General features: G+C 38.5%; 1 protein-coding gene across 1 annotated transcript; it reads right to left on the reverse strand.

The window, feature by feature from the left end:
- Window positions 1–17,407: 17,407 nt before the first annotated feature.
- On the reverse strand, window positions 17,408–18,070 carry LOC124461945. The gene has a single exon (XM_047013343.1). The coding sequence runs from the start codon at window positions 18,068–18,070 to the stop codon at window positions 17,408–17,410; it is 663 nt and encodes a 220-aa protein (XP_046869299.1).
- Between the last annotated feature and the right edge of the window lie 209 nt (window positions 18,071–18,279).

Below are 18,279 nucleotides of genomic sequence, written 5' to 3' on the forward strand. Positions count from 1 at the left end.
GCGCGTGTGTCAGCAGTCGGCACAGCGGTTCTCGGTACTGCAGCGGTAGTCACAGCAGTGGGTGCACTAACAGCGGTGGGCGTGGAGGCGGCCGTCCTAGATGTGGAACGTGTGGCGTGCCGTGTCCCGAAATATGTATTCTTTCGGGTGGTCATCCCACTTCTGAGTTGTAAACACCTATTTATTAAGTAAAAATGATAAAGATTAGTTTGTATTGGTCGGATTCAATCTTTGGGTTTTGCGCAGATGCAACTTGCTCGTTGCATCGCTGGAAGAGAAGAGAGACGCCGTCTCTCGACCTATCGAGGACTTATCGCTAACAATCGATACTTATTACTAACAATCGATACTTATTGCTAACAATCGATACTTATTACTAACAATCGATACTTATTACTAACAATCGATATATATACATGAGCATTTAACAGACTTTAAATAATTGAAATCTTACATTAGTGTTTGTAGTTTTCGTGGTGTATAATCTAACCAATTTCGTAAACGCATCTACAACAACTAAAATATGCTTCTTTGATCTTCATGAATCTACCGGTCCATAATGATCAATGTGAACTGTATCAAAGGGTTTATTTTCTTTCGGTATACTATGCAAAAGACCATCTCCTTTTCCTGTTTTCGGTGAATACGCTATACATTTCAAACAATTTCTTATATGCTTTATTGTCTTCTCCTTTATATTTGGAAACCAGTATCCTCTTCCTATTGCTTCTATCATTTTGTCCCTGCCAATATGCCCTAATTCGTCGTGACATTTATATAATACATGCTCTTCCATATCTTTCGGTACATAAAATACAACCCTTCTATCATTTGTTTTCCTATATAATATACCATTCCGCATTTCGTACAGTTTGTGTTCCCTTTCTTATAAATATTTTCTTATACTCAGAATCTTTTCATCTTTTGATTGGCAAATAACTACATTTTTTTCAAAACTATTACCTTCTGTGATCATAAGGTTTGTGAACCTACTCAACGCATCTACATGTTGCATTTGTTTGCCAGATCTATGCACTAGCTCGTAACAGTATTCCTGTAATTCTAACGCCCATCTAGCAATTCTTGAATTAAGCTCTACTTTATTTAAAGTCAAAGTCAACGAATTACAATCCGTTAGTATTCTAAAACGTTTTCCTTGGACATAAATTCTAAACCTACGTAACGCATATATTATTGCTAGTGTTTCTAGCTCAAAACTGTGGTATTTCGCCTCAGTCACTGTAGTGCGTTTGGAAAAATAAGAAGTTGGGTGTAGCCGCTTATCCTCTTTTCTTGGAAGCAGAACTGCTCCAAACCATAAAGCACTGGCATCACAGTGTAATTCAGTTTCATCATTAGGATTATAGATAGCCAATACAGGTGCTTTCATCAATTTCTTTTTTAAATTTAAAAAACAATTCAACTCATTTACCCCAAATTCAAACTGTTTATCTTTCTTTAATAAATCATACAACGGCTTGGCTTCTATTGAAAAAGCCTAAAAATCTGTGAACTGCTTGCGTCTTGTCTGGCACTGGATATTATACCCTTGCAAAAAGGGTATATTAATTTTGGTCAGAAGTGTGCAACGCATAGAAGGAAGCATCTCCGACCATATAAAGTATATATATTCTTGATCAGCACGACGAGACGAGTTCAAATAGCCATGTCCGTCCGTCCGTCCGTCCGTCCGTCTGGATCAACGCAAACTCCTCCTAGACCGTAAGAGCTACAGAGCTGAAATTTTGCATGTAGGCTTGTATATACTGCAGGCGTTGTATATCTCGGATTCAGCCGGATCGGATCACTATATCATATAGCTCCCATACAAACGCCAAAGTCACGAACAGTGACTTTTCTTAATAACTTCGTTATTTTTTGAGCTATTGTCGTGAAATTTAATATTGGTGAGTTAATTACACATATAAACGACTATGCAAAATTTGATCGGGTGACTATATCATATAGCTCCCATAGGAACGATCTTTCGAAAACAGTGACTTTTGTCAATTACTTCGTTACTTTTGAAGCAATTGTCATAAACATTTACATTTCTCAGTTTAGCATAACTATTAATGACTGTGCCAAATTTGATTAAGATCGGGCGACTATATCATATAGCTCCCATAGGAACAATCGGTGGTGAACAGTGACTTTGATCAATAACTTCGTTATTTCCTAAGCCGTTCTTTCGCAAATATTAGACCTTTTACTCAAAAAACTTGCAAGGGTATACAAACTTTGACGCGGTCAAAGTTAGCCCCGGCCCTCTGGTTTTTTATTGCTTCTAAACCCTTTTCGTCCGCCTGTATTCCCTCTTCTGTGTTTAAATATCCTAAATATTTTACACCAGTTTGCATAAACTCGCATTTGTCCATTCTAAGCTCTAATTTGTTCCGCACTAATCTCTTGAATACTTCTTTTAACGTTTCTAAATGTTCCTCAATATTTTGGCAATCATTATATCATCCATATATAAAATAATTTTGTTTTCCCTAATCATGTCGTCAAAAATGCTGTTTATAAGCCGTTGAAACACATGCGGTGCATTTTGGCATCCTAAGAAATTCATACTGGCCTAATAGTGTTACAAACGATGTAAATTTAACCGACTCCTTGTCCATGAACACATGAAAATATCCATTTTTTAAATCCAATTTTGTGAATACTTTCTTTTGTGCTAAGCGATCTAGGAGATCGTCTATTAATGGTAATGGATAGTTATCTTTAGCCATACTTTTGTTCAATTTTCTAAAGTCTATACATAGATGCAAATCTCCTGTTTTCTTTTTGACCAAAACTATCGGCGATGCATATGCTGAATTACTGGGTTGTATAATCCCTTCTTGTAAATAATCATCTATTAATATCTGTAATTTCTCTTTTTCCGTATATGATAACCTTCTAGGTGAACAACTAAACAGTTTCGTATTTCAAGAGTTATCTTCATTTCACATTTAAAATCTGGATTCTCTGGTCTGTTCTGCCCAATATAGCATTCTTCTAACAGTTTGACAAACTTACATCGAGTTCTATAATCAACACTTTCACCGATGTTGTATACAAGTTCTTCTTTTGCATTGTCTGATGAACAATAAACCACTGTGTTTAATATCTCATAAGAACTTAACTTTATTTTTACTTCAATGTTACTGAACTGTGGTCTGCCACTGCTAGAACACGTCTTGATCGTTCGTTTGCTTGCTTATTACTAAATTTTCAATTCTTACGTAACTACGTAGGTCATATAGGTTTATAAAGAGTGACAGAGACAGAGCATACCAGACTGGCGCCAGTATATTCTAGAAAACTTAAGAGAAAATACAAAAACAAAAGCATTGTGAGATGTGCAAGATCATTCATGAGTGTTTGCTTTGCTGCGTACAGCAATGTAAGTTAAATGACAATTGGTTCCTCAACATTGTCTAATAAATTGATTTCTAACATTTCTTTCTCAAAATTTTCTACCAACACAATTCTAATATTAATTTCTACATCTTTCATTTTTTCTCCTTTATGTACATTACTAACAATTTTTCTCTCATCTTTACTAACAACTTGACTTTCTATTCCGTTATCGTTTTCAGCATTTCACCTAAATAATTTTCTTGATTTTCTAACAGATTTTGACTTTCTATTCCGTTTTTATTTTTCAGCATTTTATCTAAATAATTTTCCTGATTTTCTAACAAATTTCGTTCGCTTCTTCCCAACGTAATCATTTTCAACGCGTCTGGATTAATTTCAAATTACATTTTTTCATAAAATCTCTACCCAATACTAAGTCGCTACTCACAGATTCGTCAGGCACAACCATAACATCAAAATAAATTTTTATTAAATTTTTCAAAACATAACATTGTATTTTTCCAAAAATTTGTAATGGACTTTGATTTAGCCCGCAAAAGTTTTCAAAATTATCATTTAGCTGCACATCTTTAGGCACTTTTGATGCTTTTATAAACGAAATGGCGCTGCCCGAATCTATGAGGCACTCTGTAAATATTGGTTTATGAATATAGTCTCTTAAAAATAATTTAATATATCTTACATAATTGTTTACTTCGTCCTTTGGCTTCTTCCTTTGCGGGCACTGCGCTAAGAGGTGCTCCTTGGCACCACACCCATAACAAGATCCACGATCACGTAAAGGTTTTAGGCAATCCTTCGCCCAATGATTTCTTGAATTACAATTATGGCACCTCGAATCCTTGGGTACCCTGTTTTACCTCTCGACGAACTTTTTACTTGGCAGCCGGATCTCCGCAAATGCTCTTAACAATTGGTTTGGATTGTCAAAACAATGTACATGCGCTTGTATACGCATGCACTCCAATGGAATTCCCTCTATGATGAAATCTAGTAGCTCGTCGTCCTCAATATTGACGTGTTGGGCTAGCTTCACCTTACACTCCAGACACGGGCCTCAAAAGCACGCCGCAATTCTGCTTTCGATTTCCTGGAACCAAACGATATCACCAACTCGTCCAACAACTTGTCCACTGACTCCAATATACGTTTTGGGTTTGCATGTAGCCATTGTAGTGCATTGGCCTTAAGTTTTCCAAATGACGTTGATTCTCGCTGAGTTCACACAATGCAGACACACTATTTAATTGTACAATCCAATTTTGTACGTCTGGTCCGCCATTATATTCCAGCAGCATTTCCTTAGCCATCTGGTAGCCAGCATAAGTCCAATTATTAATTTTCTGCTCAGCTACTCTGGTCACATTGTTCTGCTGGTCCATTGCTCTTGCCATCTCTGTCTGACCTCCGACCTCTCTTCGTCGTTTTCTTCGTCTGCTTTTGAAGTATGTTCGTAGCCACTCTCATTTTCGTCGCGTCTATTGCAGTCTCGCTTTTGCATGGCGCCGACGCGTATATCGCTGTCTCGCTCTTGCATGGCGTCGCCGCTTGCGACTGCGATATGCAAACTTTCTAGAAGTTTCTTGGCTTTTTTTATTTCGTTGAGTAGTCACTCTAACATAACTGTACTTTCGATTATTTCGTCATGTTGTTGCTGTAGGATTTGAGACTCCAATTGCCTCATTTGGTGTTCTTCTTGTGATGACTTTGTAACAACGCCGCTTGTACCTGATCGCTTTGAATTATGCTTACGAACTGACTCTCTGCTCGCAGACAGAGTAGTTAGAGGGTTAGATATTCAACAAATAAAGAGAGCATCTTCGCTTGCAAGGCAGAGCGAGAGACGCTTTATGAAATCAAAGAGTGAGGAATCAATATCAATAGTTATATCGGTGCTTAAACAGTGGTTGCAATACCACTGTTTATTATGCTTTGGACACTGGGCCTACTACACAGCGTAGTATTGAATCGGTACAGAAGCAATTCCTTAAGTTTGCGTTACGCGGTCTCAATTGGTACCCGAGTCTTCGCCAACCTTCTTATTCTGACAGACTTCTTATTAATCTTCCTTCCTTTCTCCATAAACTAGTCAAAGGCGAAGTCATTTCTACTAATTTACTAGATACGCTATGTTTTTGTGTTCCCTCACGTCGGACCAGATACTTTTTTCCTATTCACCTTAGTAGATGTCTGACTAACTACTCTCTTCACGAACCTTTTCGTGTTCTTTGCCAATCTTTTAACAACCTTTCTCACCTAATTTCTCCCCATCTTTCTGTCACTTCTCTTTGCGCTATACTTTTTAACCTGGCACCTTATGCAAATAAAACACCTCCACCGGGTCCGGGGATGTTTAGTTGTGTATATAGCTTAGCTGTCTTCTTAAATTAATTACTATCTGTCATTAGCTAAAGCTTTTTCGTCGACTGCTGTGTTAGTTGACGTAAATGAATAAATAAATCTATATATATTAGACGTCTGCATGAATGCATTCAAAACAAAGCCACATTGAGTACATTCGAATTGAGTAGAATATGAGTGAGTGAAAAAGACAGAATGAGACGAATGTGTATAGTACTGTTTCGCTAGACGAACATTTTGTGTTTCGTCTCGAAAAAGAGAGTATCACGAAAGGAGAGCAAAATGAAATGAAAACTTCGAGAACATTCGAACTACTCAAGTAGTTCGCAGAATACTTTGTGTACTCACTTTGTGCTTTGGGAAATTGTGTGCAGACGTGTGAAATGGAAGGCGAAGATGCAGAAAGAAATGTATGTATTTGTCGGCAAATGCCACCGTGTTGTTTTTGTGTTTTGTTTTGTTTATAGCTTGTGTTTCAGTATTACTAACAAAATGTGTAGTTGTGACCGTCTATAAATTGTTTCTGTGTTGATATGTACATATGTAAAAGTGTTAAATTCATTATTCTTTGTTTAGGTGCAAATGTACGTGCAAAAATCGGCGACATTTTAGGAGATTTTGGATGTGACCTCGAAAAGGACAATCCAGTTATTGTTACTGATCGTGGGTCCAACATGGTTAAAGCCTTCTGCAACTTAGAAAAAATTCATTGTGTCAATCATTTATTGAACAACGCCGTCGAGAAATTAATTGAGTCTGTTCCTGAGCTTGCAAATATTGTATCACATTGTACAAAGCTGGTGAAGTATTTTAAAAAGTCTGGAGCTAATTCTTCTTTGGGTCTCTCGCTAAAAAGCTTTTGCCCAACACGCTGGAACACCGTATACTATTTGCTTAAGTCAGTAGATAGTAATTGGACGGAAATAATTTCAATTTTGAAAGGAAAAGGTCAAGAATATAGAATTGAAGGAATTAATAAGAATAATTTAGCTGCCATAGTCTGTCTGTTAGAAGCATTTGAAAACGTTTCCAAAAAACTAGAAGCAGTTAAACGCCCGACTATTCATTTGGTTCTACCAAATATATATAATTTAAAAAAAAAATGTCAGTTCGAATACAGTGATATTGAACTAATTGAATCAATGAAGTTTTCACTACGATCTCAAATTTTGGATACAATTACTCCAAATTTATCAAAATATCATAGCATTGCATTGTTTCTGTTTCCACCAACAAATAAGCTAAAGCAATTTTCTCAAAATGAAAGGGAAACAACAATAAATGACTGCAAAACTATAATGCAGAATTTTTTAGTAGAGTCAAGTTGTGAAACTTTTGAAACTCAAACAGCTAGCGATGAATTTGATGAGTTCATAGAAGCTGTCCAGGTTAACTCCAATACAGATCAGATTGAAATGGAAATAGCAGGCTATACAAACATAAATGTTCCATACTCAACCAATTTTGACGTTTTGGCCTGGTGGAACATGCACAAACATTTTTTCCCAATACTGCATAAAACCAGCTGCCAAATATTTTGTATCCCAGCCAGCAGCGCAGCTTCTGAGAGAACTTTCTCAATCGCAAGAAACTTAATAACAGAAAAGCGATGTTCAATAGCTTCTAATCCAAATAACATTAATAAAATTATGTTTTTAAACTCAAATATAAATTATATGTAATAAATATATATATAAATTAAATAATTCACAACAAAAATACATTTCTATATTTTCTTTATTTTTTCCTCTTTCTTTTAACAGATAACACAGCAGAAAACAGCTGTCAATATTCGAATGTATTCAATATACAACATTTAATTACTTCTGCTGCTCACTCACTCACTTCGTTTCTTTTCGGGTATATTTTTCAGCAGCCGAGTGAAACACGACTTCAGTCACTCACTCATTCTCATTTCGTTTTGTACAAGTATTCACTCAATTCAATTTTGACTTTGTACATTTGAATGTGTTTTTTTTGCCATTCATGCAGACGTCTAATATATATAAAAGAAATTCGTGCTAGTTCAACCACTTATAACTCGAGATCTGCTGAACCAATTTTCGTGGTTATTGATCCCTTCGGATTTGTTTCCCCCCGAATAGCAGAATACATCTTAAAAACAATAAATAATTGTCGGAAAACCCCTTAAAACAGCCAATTTCTTTTCTTTTTTCTGTTGTTTTAATGTCATTGTACTGCTCTGTAATATACAATGTGAAAACTAAAGGAAAAATTGGTATATTGTGTTTTGTGTAGTAACATAATAGAAATTCGAAATCGTGTTTTGTATAGTTGTTTCCAAATGACATCATTTGGGGCAGACATTATCGAAGACGGAGTATTTAATCCGACATTTAAGGTATTTATTTTTGTACTTACATAGAATGTAGTTAAAGAATACTTACTTTATCTATTGGTATGTATTATATTTGCTAATATTGAACTCTACTCTCCCACAGAAAAAGTGTTTATAACAGTTAATACAGTTAATACTGTCTGGTTTTTGTTTTGTAGGTACAAGGACAGATTCATTATCGAATTAGCTCATTGCTACCTTTCGAGGATACACGGAATAAATTTTTACAAATATATTTCATGGGCAACATGGAAGAACAACTTGATCGACGCCTAGGGATCAATGCAGGAATGAAGCGAGCAATTATTCAAGACTTGCAGTGTCTGCTTCATGAACATCATGCGTTGGTCAGGTTGTTTAAGAGTGCTTTAGAGCGCATGCCAAATGATGAATATAAAGTTGTCATCAAAGCAGATAAACGACCATCTGGAACACACGAACGCACATTTAATGCTCCAACAGTAGACGAAGTTGCTATCCTGATTGTTGGTGAACAATTAGAAAAACGCGATATTGTGCTTACACGTCGCGATACTGGGCAACTTGGTGAGGAAGTTCTCATTCCGAGGATCCCGATGATCCCAACCGATATGCCGTTTGAATTTAAAAGACTTAAATTTCCGATACGTCTTGCATTTGCCATGACCATCAACAAATCAGAAGGCCAATCCTTAAAAGTTTGTGGTTTAAATCTAGAAAAAGACCATCTGCGTTGTTTGTTTTTACGACTGATAATAAAACAAACAATGTCGTGTATCACAAGGTACTTAAGTGAAGAACAACCTATGTACTAAATACAGATATAATAATGAATGATTAATGTAGTTATTTAATTTTTTTTAGAGCGAAGCTCTCTTAGGCGCGTTGGGGTGGTCGGTCGCGGTAGGAAATTTTTTTTAAAATTCGTCAGACGTCAGATCTGCAGCGCGTCAGATTTTCCTTTCTCTTCACTGTTCATGAGAGACAAGGACCGACGACATTGAAACACCCGCGATTGGTCCGCCTATGTCTCTCTGTCTAGTCAGAGAGAATAGTCCAGGGGTAGGCACAACGAGAGCCAGCTCAAACTGTCAATGTATGCGCTTGCTTGTGTGCGTAAGCTGCTTTACACTGCGCGAATCGTATGCGAAGAAAGGAATAAAACCAGAGGGCCGGGGCTAACTTCGACCGCGTCAAAGTTTGTATACCCTTGCAACTTTTTTGGTAACTCTTTCCTTACCTATAGCCATCAAAATAGAAAAACGTTTTATCTAAAAAGGCTAATCTTTGCGAAAGAACGGCCTACAATCTTAGCATGGGAAATAACGAAGATATTGATCAAAGTCACTGTTTTCCACTGATCGTTCCTATGGGAGCTATATGATATAGTCATGATATAGTCATTATAGTCATGCAGTCATTAACAGATATATTAAACCAACAAATGTTTAATTTGAAAGCAATCGCGTCAAAAGTAACGAAGTTATTGACAAAAGTGACTGTTTTCGAAAGATCGTTCCTATGGGAGCTATATGCTATTGTCACCCGATCTTGATCAAATTTGGCATAGTCGTTTATATGTGTAATTACCAATATTAAATTTCACGACAATAGCTCAGAAAATAACGAAGTTATTAAGAAAAGTCACTGTTCGTGACTTTGTTATTTGTATGGGGGCTATATGATATAGTGATCCGATCCGGCTGAATCCGAGATATACAACGCCTGCAGTATATACAAGCCTACATGCAAAATTTTAGCTCTGTAGCTCTAACGGTCTAGGAGGAGTTTGCGTTGATCCAGACGGACGGACGGACATGGCTATTCGAACTCGTCTCGTCGTGCTGATCAAGAATATATATACTTTATATGGTCGGAGATGCATCCTTCTAAGCGTTGCACACTTTGACCAAAATTAATATACACTTTTTGCAAGGGTATAAAAATTAAACTGCAAGTGAAAAAGAATAATTCCGACTTTTTACCTAAACCGCGTCAAAGTTTGTATACCCTTGCAACTTTTTTGGTAACTTTTTTCTTACCTATAGCCATCAAAGTGGAAAAACGATTAAGCTAAAAGGGCTAATGTGTCCGAAAGAACGGCCTACAATCTTAGTTTTTCTTCTGCATAGGAAGTAACGAAGATATTGATCAAAGACACTGTTTTCCACCGATCGTTCCTATGGGAGCTATATGATATAGTTACCCGATCCTTATCAAATTTGGCACAGCCATTAACAGATATATTAAACGAACAAATTTTTAATTTGAAAGCAATCGCGTCAAAAGTAACGAAGTTATTGACAAAAGTCACTGTTTTCGAAAGATCGTTTCCACAGCCATTAACAGATATATTAAACTAACAAATGTTTAATTTGAAAGCAATCGCGTCAAAAGTAACGAAGTTATTGACAAAAGTCACTGTTTTCATAAGATCGTTTCTATGGGAGCTATATGATATAATCACCCGATCTTGATCAAATTTGGCATAGTCGTTTATATGTGTAATTAACTCACCAATATTAAAATTCACGACAATAGCTCAGAAAATAACGAAGTTATTAAGAAAAGTCACTGTTCGTGACTTTGCCATTTGTATGGGAGCTATATGATATAGTGATCCGATCCGGCTGAATCCGAGATATACAACGCCTGCAGTATATACAAGCCTACATGCAAAATTTCAGCTCTGTAGCTCTTACGGTCTAGGAGGAGTTTGCGTTGATCCAGACGGACGGATGGACGGACGGACGGATATGGCCGTTTGTATCGGCTATTATATATATTTTTATACCCTTGCAAAAAGGGTATATTAATTTTGGTCAAAAGTGTGCAACGCATAGAAGGAAGCATCTCCGACCATATAAAGTATATATATTCGTGTTCAGCACGACGAGACGAGTTCAAATAGCCATGTCCGTCCGTCCGTCCGTCCGTCCCTCCGTCCGTCCGTCCGTCCGTCCGTCCGTCCGTCCGTCTGGATCAACGCAAACTCCTCCTAGACCGTAAGAGCTACAGAGCTGAAATTTTGCATGTAGGCTTGTATATACTGCAGGCGTTGTATATCTCGGATTCAGCCGGAGCTGAATATGGGAGCTATCATATAGCTCCCATACAAATGGCAAAGTCACAAACAGTGACTTTTCTTAATAACTTCGTTATTTTCTGAGCTATTGTCGTGAATTTTAATATTGGTGAGTTAATTACACATATAAACGACTATGCCAAATTTGATCAAGATCGGGTAACTATATCATATAGCTCCCATAGGAACGATCTTTCGAAAACAGTGACTTTGGTGAATAACTTCGTTACTTTTGACGCGATTGCTTTCAAATTAAACATTTGTTAGTTTAATATATCTGTTAATGATTGTGCCAAATTTGATAAGAATCGGGTAACTATATCATATAGCTCCCATAGGAACGATCGGTGGAAAACAGTGACTTTGATCAATAACTCCGTTATTTCCTATGTAGGCCGTTCTTTCGCAAACATTAGCCTTTTTAGCTTAAACGTTTTTCCACTTTTGATGGCTATAGGTAAGGAAAGAGTTACCAAAAATGTTGCAAGGGTATACAAACTTTGACGCGGTCGAAGTTAGCCCCGGCCCTCTTGTTCATACTATACATATATGTGCATACATGTATATCTTACATTTATATTACATTATGCATGTTCGCTTATATTATAATATACTTTTTACCCGATAGGGACAAAATATAAATAATAGCAAAATATTTTTAACGTTGCCATGTAAGATAGTGAAGCATTAATTTTTCTGCGTGTAGCTGCGTAACAAAGCGACATAGTACTGCTTTCGTCAAAAGTCTGTGCGACACTAGCTGTTTTTTTACGCTCTCAACTTGTACTTCGTGCTCACATCGGCATGCACACAGACGGCCACACGAGCAATTGCCGTGCAAAAGTGCCCGCACGGGCTATGGGCGCCTACCTCTGAACTAAATCCACTCTCATATTCTTGATTATTTTGTGTGAGGACTTCGGCAGCCGTTCGGCTTACACGTATTAGAGGTGCCGAACGAGTTCGTCCTCCGGGGGATATGAGTGCCGGGCTCTGATCTAAATAGTGGCTCAGTTCTCGGGGTGGGGCGATGCGGGAGAAACTAGTGATCACCCCGGCCGACAGACGGCGCATGAGCAAATCCTGTCGGTAAACGATCAGTTAGATCCATAATCCAACTGACGCGGCATCTGGCGGGAGCATAATCATAAGTGAAACCCAAAATCCATCCCCAGTATTTCTTCTACCCTTTCGTACTCAATACTAAAATCATAATAACAGTCATTCAGTGAAGTAAAAAATCAAGCGTGCAGTGTGAAAATTAAACCGTATTAGATGGCTCAAAATAAACGATCTTTCGAGGATAGGATTAAAAAAGCCACTGTAAATAAAACTTTGTAATACTGCGATGAGCTGAAATATATTATATTTTATCAGAAAAATACTATTGCTTTCATTTGTTGTTCATGTTTATTCATTTCTGCTATTGTATATGACTGTAGTTCATCGTTTACTCGACGAATTCCTAGAGAGCTTCGCTCTACCCGGATGTCCTGTGACACCTCATTGCATTTTTTGTATTTTTTCCAAAAAAAAAAACACAATCTGCTTATTTATTGTCATTATTAAGGCGGAACAAAGTTCGCCGGGTCTCTAGTAAATAAGTAAAAACGTATGCTACGACTCTCACAATCATACGAAACGATGATGCTAATGATCTGCTCAACTATGCTACATTTCAATACAAGGATGTTTCGCAATTCTACTTCTTTGGGCTCGAAATCTGTCTTTCTTTCAGATTTTGGCCAACGTAATGCACCTAGTGTTAAGAACTTTGGTCCATGAAACCAAATTGTCCTCATCAAACTCGGGTTGCACAGCCACGTGAAACAATGTCGGTTAGATTATCCTTTCCAGGCACGTGACTCCAAATAATATCCTGCGATTGAGTTTGTATGGTTGATACGCTATTGACAATAAAGCATTTTAGAGTTGATGGGTGCATTTTAATCCAATGAAGAACGACAGTTGAATATGTCGAAAAACATGTTTTGCTGACAAGAAAATTGAATTTATGTAGGAAATGAAGTGTCAGGCGGGCATAATCATGGCAATCGGGCAGTGGCTAGTGAGCGAGACAGAACGACACGCAGCGGCCGTACCTATCTGTTCGACTCACACATTTGCAAATAAAGAGAAGCGTTGATTCATAAAGCACTCGCAATCGTACTCTAGCCTCGATCACATCGCGCACCCAAATTATCACTAAGGCCATTTAAATAATATAAAATATACATATGTATTCTTAACACAAAGAAACATTGTTATTAATATAAGACTTAACAAAGAAATCACATCCTTTAATAATATTGTAATAAATAAGCCGGGATAAAGTAAAATGCTACAAACTGGGGGCTCAACCGAGATTTCTGGCCCAAGACAATTAGTGAAATTTGTGTGTGTGTGTGTGTAAAGTTCGCAAGTGAACAGAAATTTGTTAAAATTGCATGCATTAACGTGTAATACATATACAAACTCAAGGTTGTTGGCGAACGAATTTCACAAGAAGCAACCACTACAAGTTCAAAAAATAGTGGAAGTTGGTGTGACTGTACGAGAGGCGACGAGTGGACGGTGAGACGGTGAGCGGTCGGACGACGCAAGAAGAGCGTCACTAAGAATTTTGGCGCCGTTTAGGCAAAAAGTCGGCGACTGAAGTTGAGAGCGGCTCGAGAACGGTGGTGACTCGAGAGGAAAAGAGAGAGCAGACAGCAGACAGCAGACACGAAGTTGATGATGTTTACTGTGGAAGCAGACAGACGGAGACAGCAGATAGCGGGCACGAAGTTGATGATAACCAGTGTTCACTGTGGAAGCGGGCACGAAGTTGATGATAACTAGTGTTTACTGTGGAAGCAGACAGCAGACACGAAGTTGATGATAACCAGTGTTTACTGAGGAAGCAGACAGCAGACACGAAGTTGATGATAACCAGTGTTTACTGTGGAAGCAGACAGCGGACACGAAGTTGATGATAATTAGTGTTCACTGTGGAAGCAGACAGACAGAGGAAGCAGACAGCGGACACGAAGTTGATGATAATTAGTGTTCACTGCGGAAGCAGACAGATAGAGAGAGCAGACAGAGGGCACGAAGTTGATGAAAATTAGTGTTCACTGTGGAAGCAGACAGACGGAGAGAGCAGACAGAGAGCACAAAGTTGATGATAACTGGTGTTCACTGTGGAAGCGGAAAACCAAAAGAGAGCGGACAACACAAACCGTTACAAGAAGCAGACGACGACGACAAATCCAAACGAGAAGGCACCAGACACGAAGTTGAGATAATTGGTGTGGAAGCAGACAAAGAGAGCGGACAACACAAACCGTTACAAGAAGCAGACGACGACGACAAATCCAAACGAGAAGGCAGCAGACACGAAGTTGAGATAATTGGTGTGGAAGCAGACAAAGAGAGCGGACAACACAAACCGTTACAAGAAGCAGACGACGACGACAAGTCCAAACGAGAAGGCAGCAGACACGAAGTTGAGACAGTTGGTGTGGAAGCAGACAAAGAGACCAAGAGAACGAGTGGAAAACAGCCGAGTGAGTAGCGACAGCAGAGCGAGTGGCAACAGAGAAGCGAACTGAACATCTGAGTGAGTTGCTACAGCGATATTGAGTGGTTCCATAGAGCAGGACGACTATAGTTGGGTGAGCTGTTTAATTATTGTCTTGAGTGTGAGTTACTTTGCTTGCACGACGAAACCAGACCGGTGGCAGAAATATTGACGAAATTGATGCGAGCTGCACAGAGCACATTTCTAAGAATCGTCTGAGTTTAACCATAACCTACCACAATTTGACCTACATTAACATAGTGTGTAAATTTTGCTAAGTCGTAACAAATTTGATTGATTGATACTAACTATACATTAATATAGCAAACTTGTTAAGCATTATACCTGTAATTGTGTGAAATGGATCGATGTGATATTCTAACTTTGCGTATTGAAGAGTTGCGCATTAAATTGAGAGAGTTAGGGCTAGAGACTACAGGCCTTAAAGCTGAGCTGCAATCGCGTCTACTCGCTCATTACGATCTAATAGAAACTGAGAATGACGGGCAGGAGGCAGATTTCGCCTCGGCTAGAACAATTCGAGAAGTCCCGAACACAGATGGGCAAAGGTCACGGTTCACACTAAAAGATGTGGAGGGAAGCGTTTCCGAGTTTTGCGGTTTAGGTTCGATTGATGTTGTACAATGGACCAGGGAGCTAGAAGAATGCGCTTTAACCGTACAGTGGAGTCAGTTACAGCTTTTTGTGTATGCAAAACAATTGTTAAAAGGAGCTGGATTGTCGTTTATACGTAGTAAGAGCTATATTTGTAGTTGGGAGTCCCTGAAAATAGCTTTGAAAAACGAATTCAGAGTAAAGGTTTCATCAGCCGAAGTTCATAGAAGACTAAGCAATCGACAGTTGAAGAGAGGTGAGAATTTGTATGAGTTTTTGTATTCATTAATGGAAATCGCAAAGCCGATCGATTTGGATGACGAAAGTTTAATCGAGTATTTCGTAGAAGGTATACCAGACCTGAGGGCAAATAAGGCATTATTGTATCAAGCCAGAACAGTGGATGGGTTGAAAGTTCAAATAGAGACGTACTCCAAATCCTATGATCCTAGGAAGTCCTCAAAGAAAACAACATTGGAGTTATCTTTTCACAAGCAAGGTAGAGATAATAGAGAGAAGAGTTCGATAACAAAAGGTGATCGCAAATGTTTTAAGTGTGGTGATCCTTCACACATGATGAGAGACTGTAACAAGAAAACGTTTACTTGTTTTAAATGTGGCAAAACAGGCCATCGCTCATTTGAATGTAAGAGAAAAGATACCACCAAAGTTGAAAGTACAAATGTTGTAGATGACAAATTAGTAAAAGCATCAGGTAAATTTACTGATTCGGGTTTGGAGTTGAAAGAAGTAACTTATAAGTCGATTAAGTTCAACGGTCTAATTGATACAGGAGCAAATTTGAGTCTCATACGTAAAAGCGTGTTTGTCGAACTTGGAATTAAATCATTCACAGGATATTCGAAGAGTCTTACAGGCATTGGTGGAAGTCATGTGATGACCTTTGGTAGTTTTAGCATAAGTGTCAAGATAGATGGCATTGAGATGGAAGTCGAGTTTCATATCGTTCCTGATGAAGACATGGCATATGAGGCAATTTTGGGTAGAACCATATTAGATCATGTCGATTTGGTTGTTACAAAGAAAGGTACAAAGTTTGTGAGCATCAAGGGAAAAGAATCACTGTGTAACGCGAATAAATCTTGTGCTGAGTTGTTTAAGGAATTTGAAAGTATGTGTATGCACAGTGCAGAACAGAATGAAGTGGAAATCAAGAGTGACTTGTCACATATCAGTACAGAAATCGCTAGTGAAGTCAAGAAGTTGATTAAAAGTTACAAACGTATCAGAAATACAAACACTCCTATCGAAATGAAGATTGTACTAACAGATGAGTTGCCAGTTTATCAGCATCCAAGGCGTCTAGCAGAGTCTGATCAGAAAATTGTTGATAGTACAGTACAAGAATGGTTGGAGGAGAAGATAATAAGGCCAAGTTTTCCTGAATATGCTTCGCCTGTTGTACTTGTAACAAAAAAGAATAAGAAAAAGCGTCTGTGCTGCGATTACAGAAAGCTAAATGAGAAAGTGGTCCGAGATAATTTTCCTATGCCACAGATGGATACCGTATTAGAAAAACTTCAAAGTGCGCTAGTTTATACTACTCTATATCTAACAAACGGGGTTTTCCATGTTCCTGTTGAGGAAAAATCTCAGAAGTACACAGCATTCGTAACTCAGAATGGTGAGTATGAATTCCTATATGTACCATTCGGAATATCCAACTCTCCAGCAGTTTTTACAAGATTTATAATGGCAGTAATGAGAGAATCAGTGAAGAATGGAGATGCAGTGGTGTATATGGACGTGATGAACAATAAACCACTGTGTTTAATATCTCATAAGAACTTAACTTTATTTTTACTTCAATTTGTTGAACTGTGTCTGCCACTGCTAGAACACGTCTTGATCGTTCGTTTGCTTGCTTATTACTAAATTTTCAATTCTTACGCAACTACGTAGGACATATAGGTTTATAAAGAGTGACAGAGACAGAGCATACCAGACTGGCGCCAGTATATTCTAGAGAACTTAAGAGAAAATACAAAAACAAAAGCATTGTGAGATGTGCAAGATCATTCATGAATCTTTGCCTTGCTGCGTATAGCAATGTAAGTTAAATGACAATTGGTTCCTCAACATCCCGCCCCCCCTGAAACTCCGTTTCTGAACCCGGTAGTGCTGCAATCTTTGTGATAGGGCGAGTGACTTCTCCAGATTTGGTGAGAACCTGAACCGCTCTGACGAGGCCATCATCTCCTGTGAACACCTGAGTTACCCGTCCTAAGAGCCATGCCGATGGAGGCGCGTTAGAGTCCTTGATCAGTACAAGATTACCGATTGCAATGTTTGGTAACTTGGTGGTCCATTTCGGGCGCTGTTGTAGCGATGTCAAGTATTCTTGATGCCAACGTTTCCAAAATCCTTGAAGCATTGCTTGAACATGCTGCCAGTAGTTCAATCGATTGGTCGGAATCTGCAAATAGCTGTCTTCAGGAACTGCTGTATATGTTCTGCCAATTAAGAAATGTGCCGGTGACAGGTAGGCAATTTCAGTATCCGATCCTGTGCACAATGGTCGCGAATTAACGACAGATTCTATTTGCGAGAGCAGTGTGTGCATCTGCTCAAAGGTGAGGACGTTGGTTCCTATTACACGTCGCAAATGCAGCTTAACCGAGCGTACTGCCGACTCCCACTTACCACCCCAGTGGTGAATATGGAGGAATAAAATTCCATGTGATGCCTTGATCCGCAAGCGCTTTTGAAACGACGTCATTGTGCTCGCGTGAAGCGAGAAGCTGTACCATTTCGTCTAGTGCACGTTTTGCGCCAACAAAGTTGCGTCCGTTATCGCTATACATTTGGGAGCATTTCCCACGACGAGCCATAAAACGTTTTAATGCCGCCAAGAATGTGTCGGTGCTGAGATCAGTGGCCAGCTCCAGATGAAGAGCTGAAGTAACCATACATACAAACAGGCAAATG

Source organism: Drosophila willistoni, unplaced genomic scaffold (genome assembly GCF_018902025.1).
Source record: "Drosophila willistoni isolate 14030-0811.24 unplaced genomic scaffold, UCI_dwil_1.1 Seg757, whole genome shotgun sequence".
NCBI lineage: Eukaryota > Metazoa > Arthropoda > Insecta > Diptera > Drosophilidae > Drosophila > Drosophila willistoni.

Bases quoted from the DNA above. Each gene is read 5' to 3' on its own strand.
- LOC124461945 (XM_047013343.1), bottom strand. From the start codon at position 18,070: ATGACGTCGTTTCAAAAGCGCTTGCGGATCAAGGCATCACATGGAATT.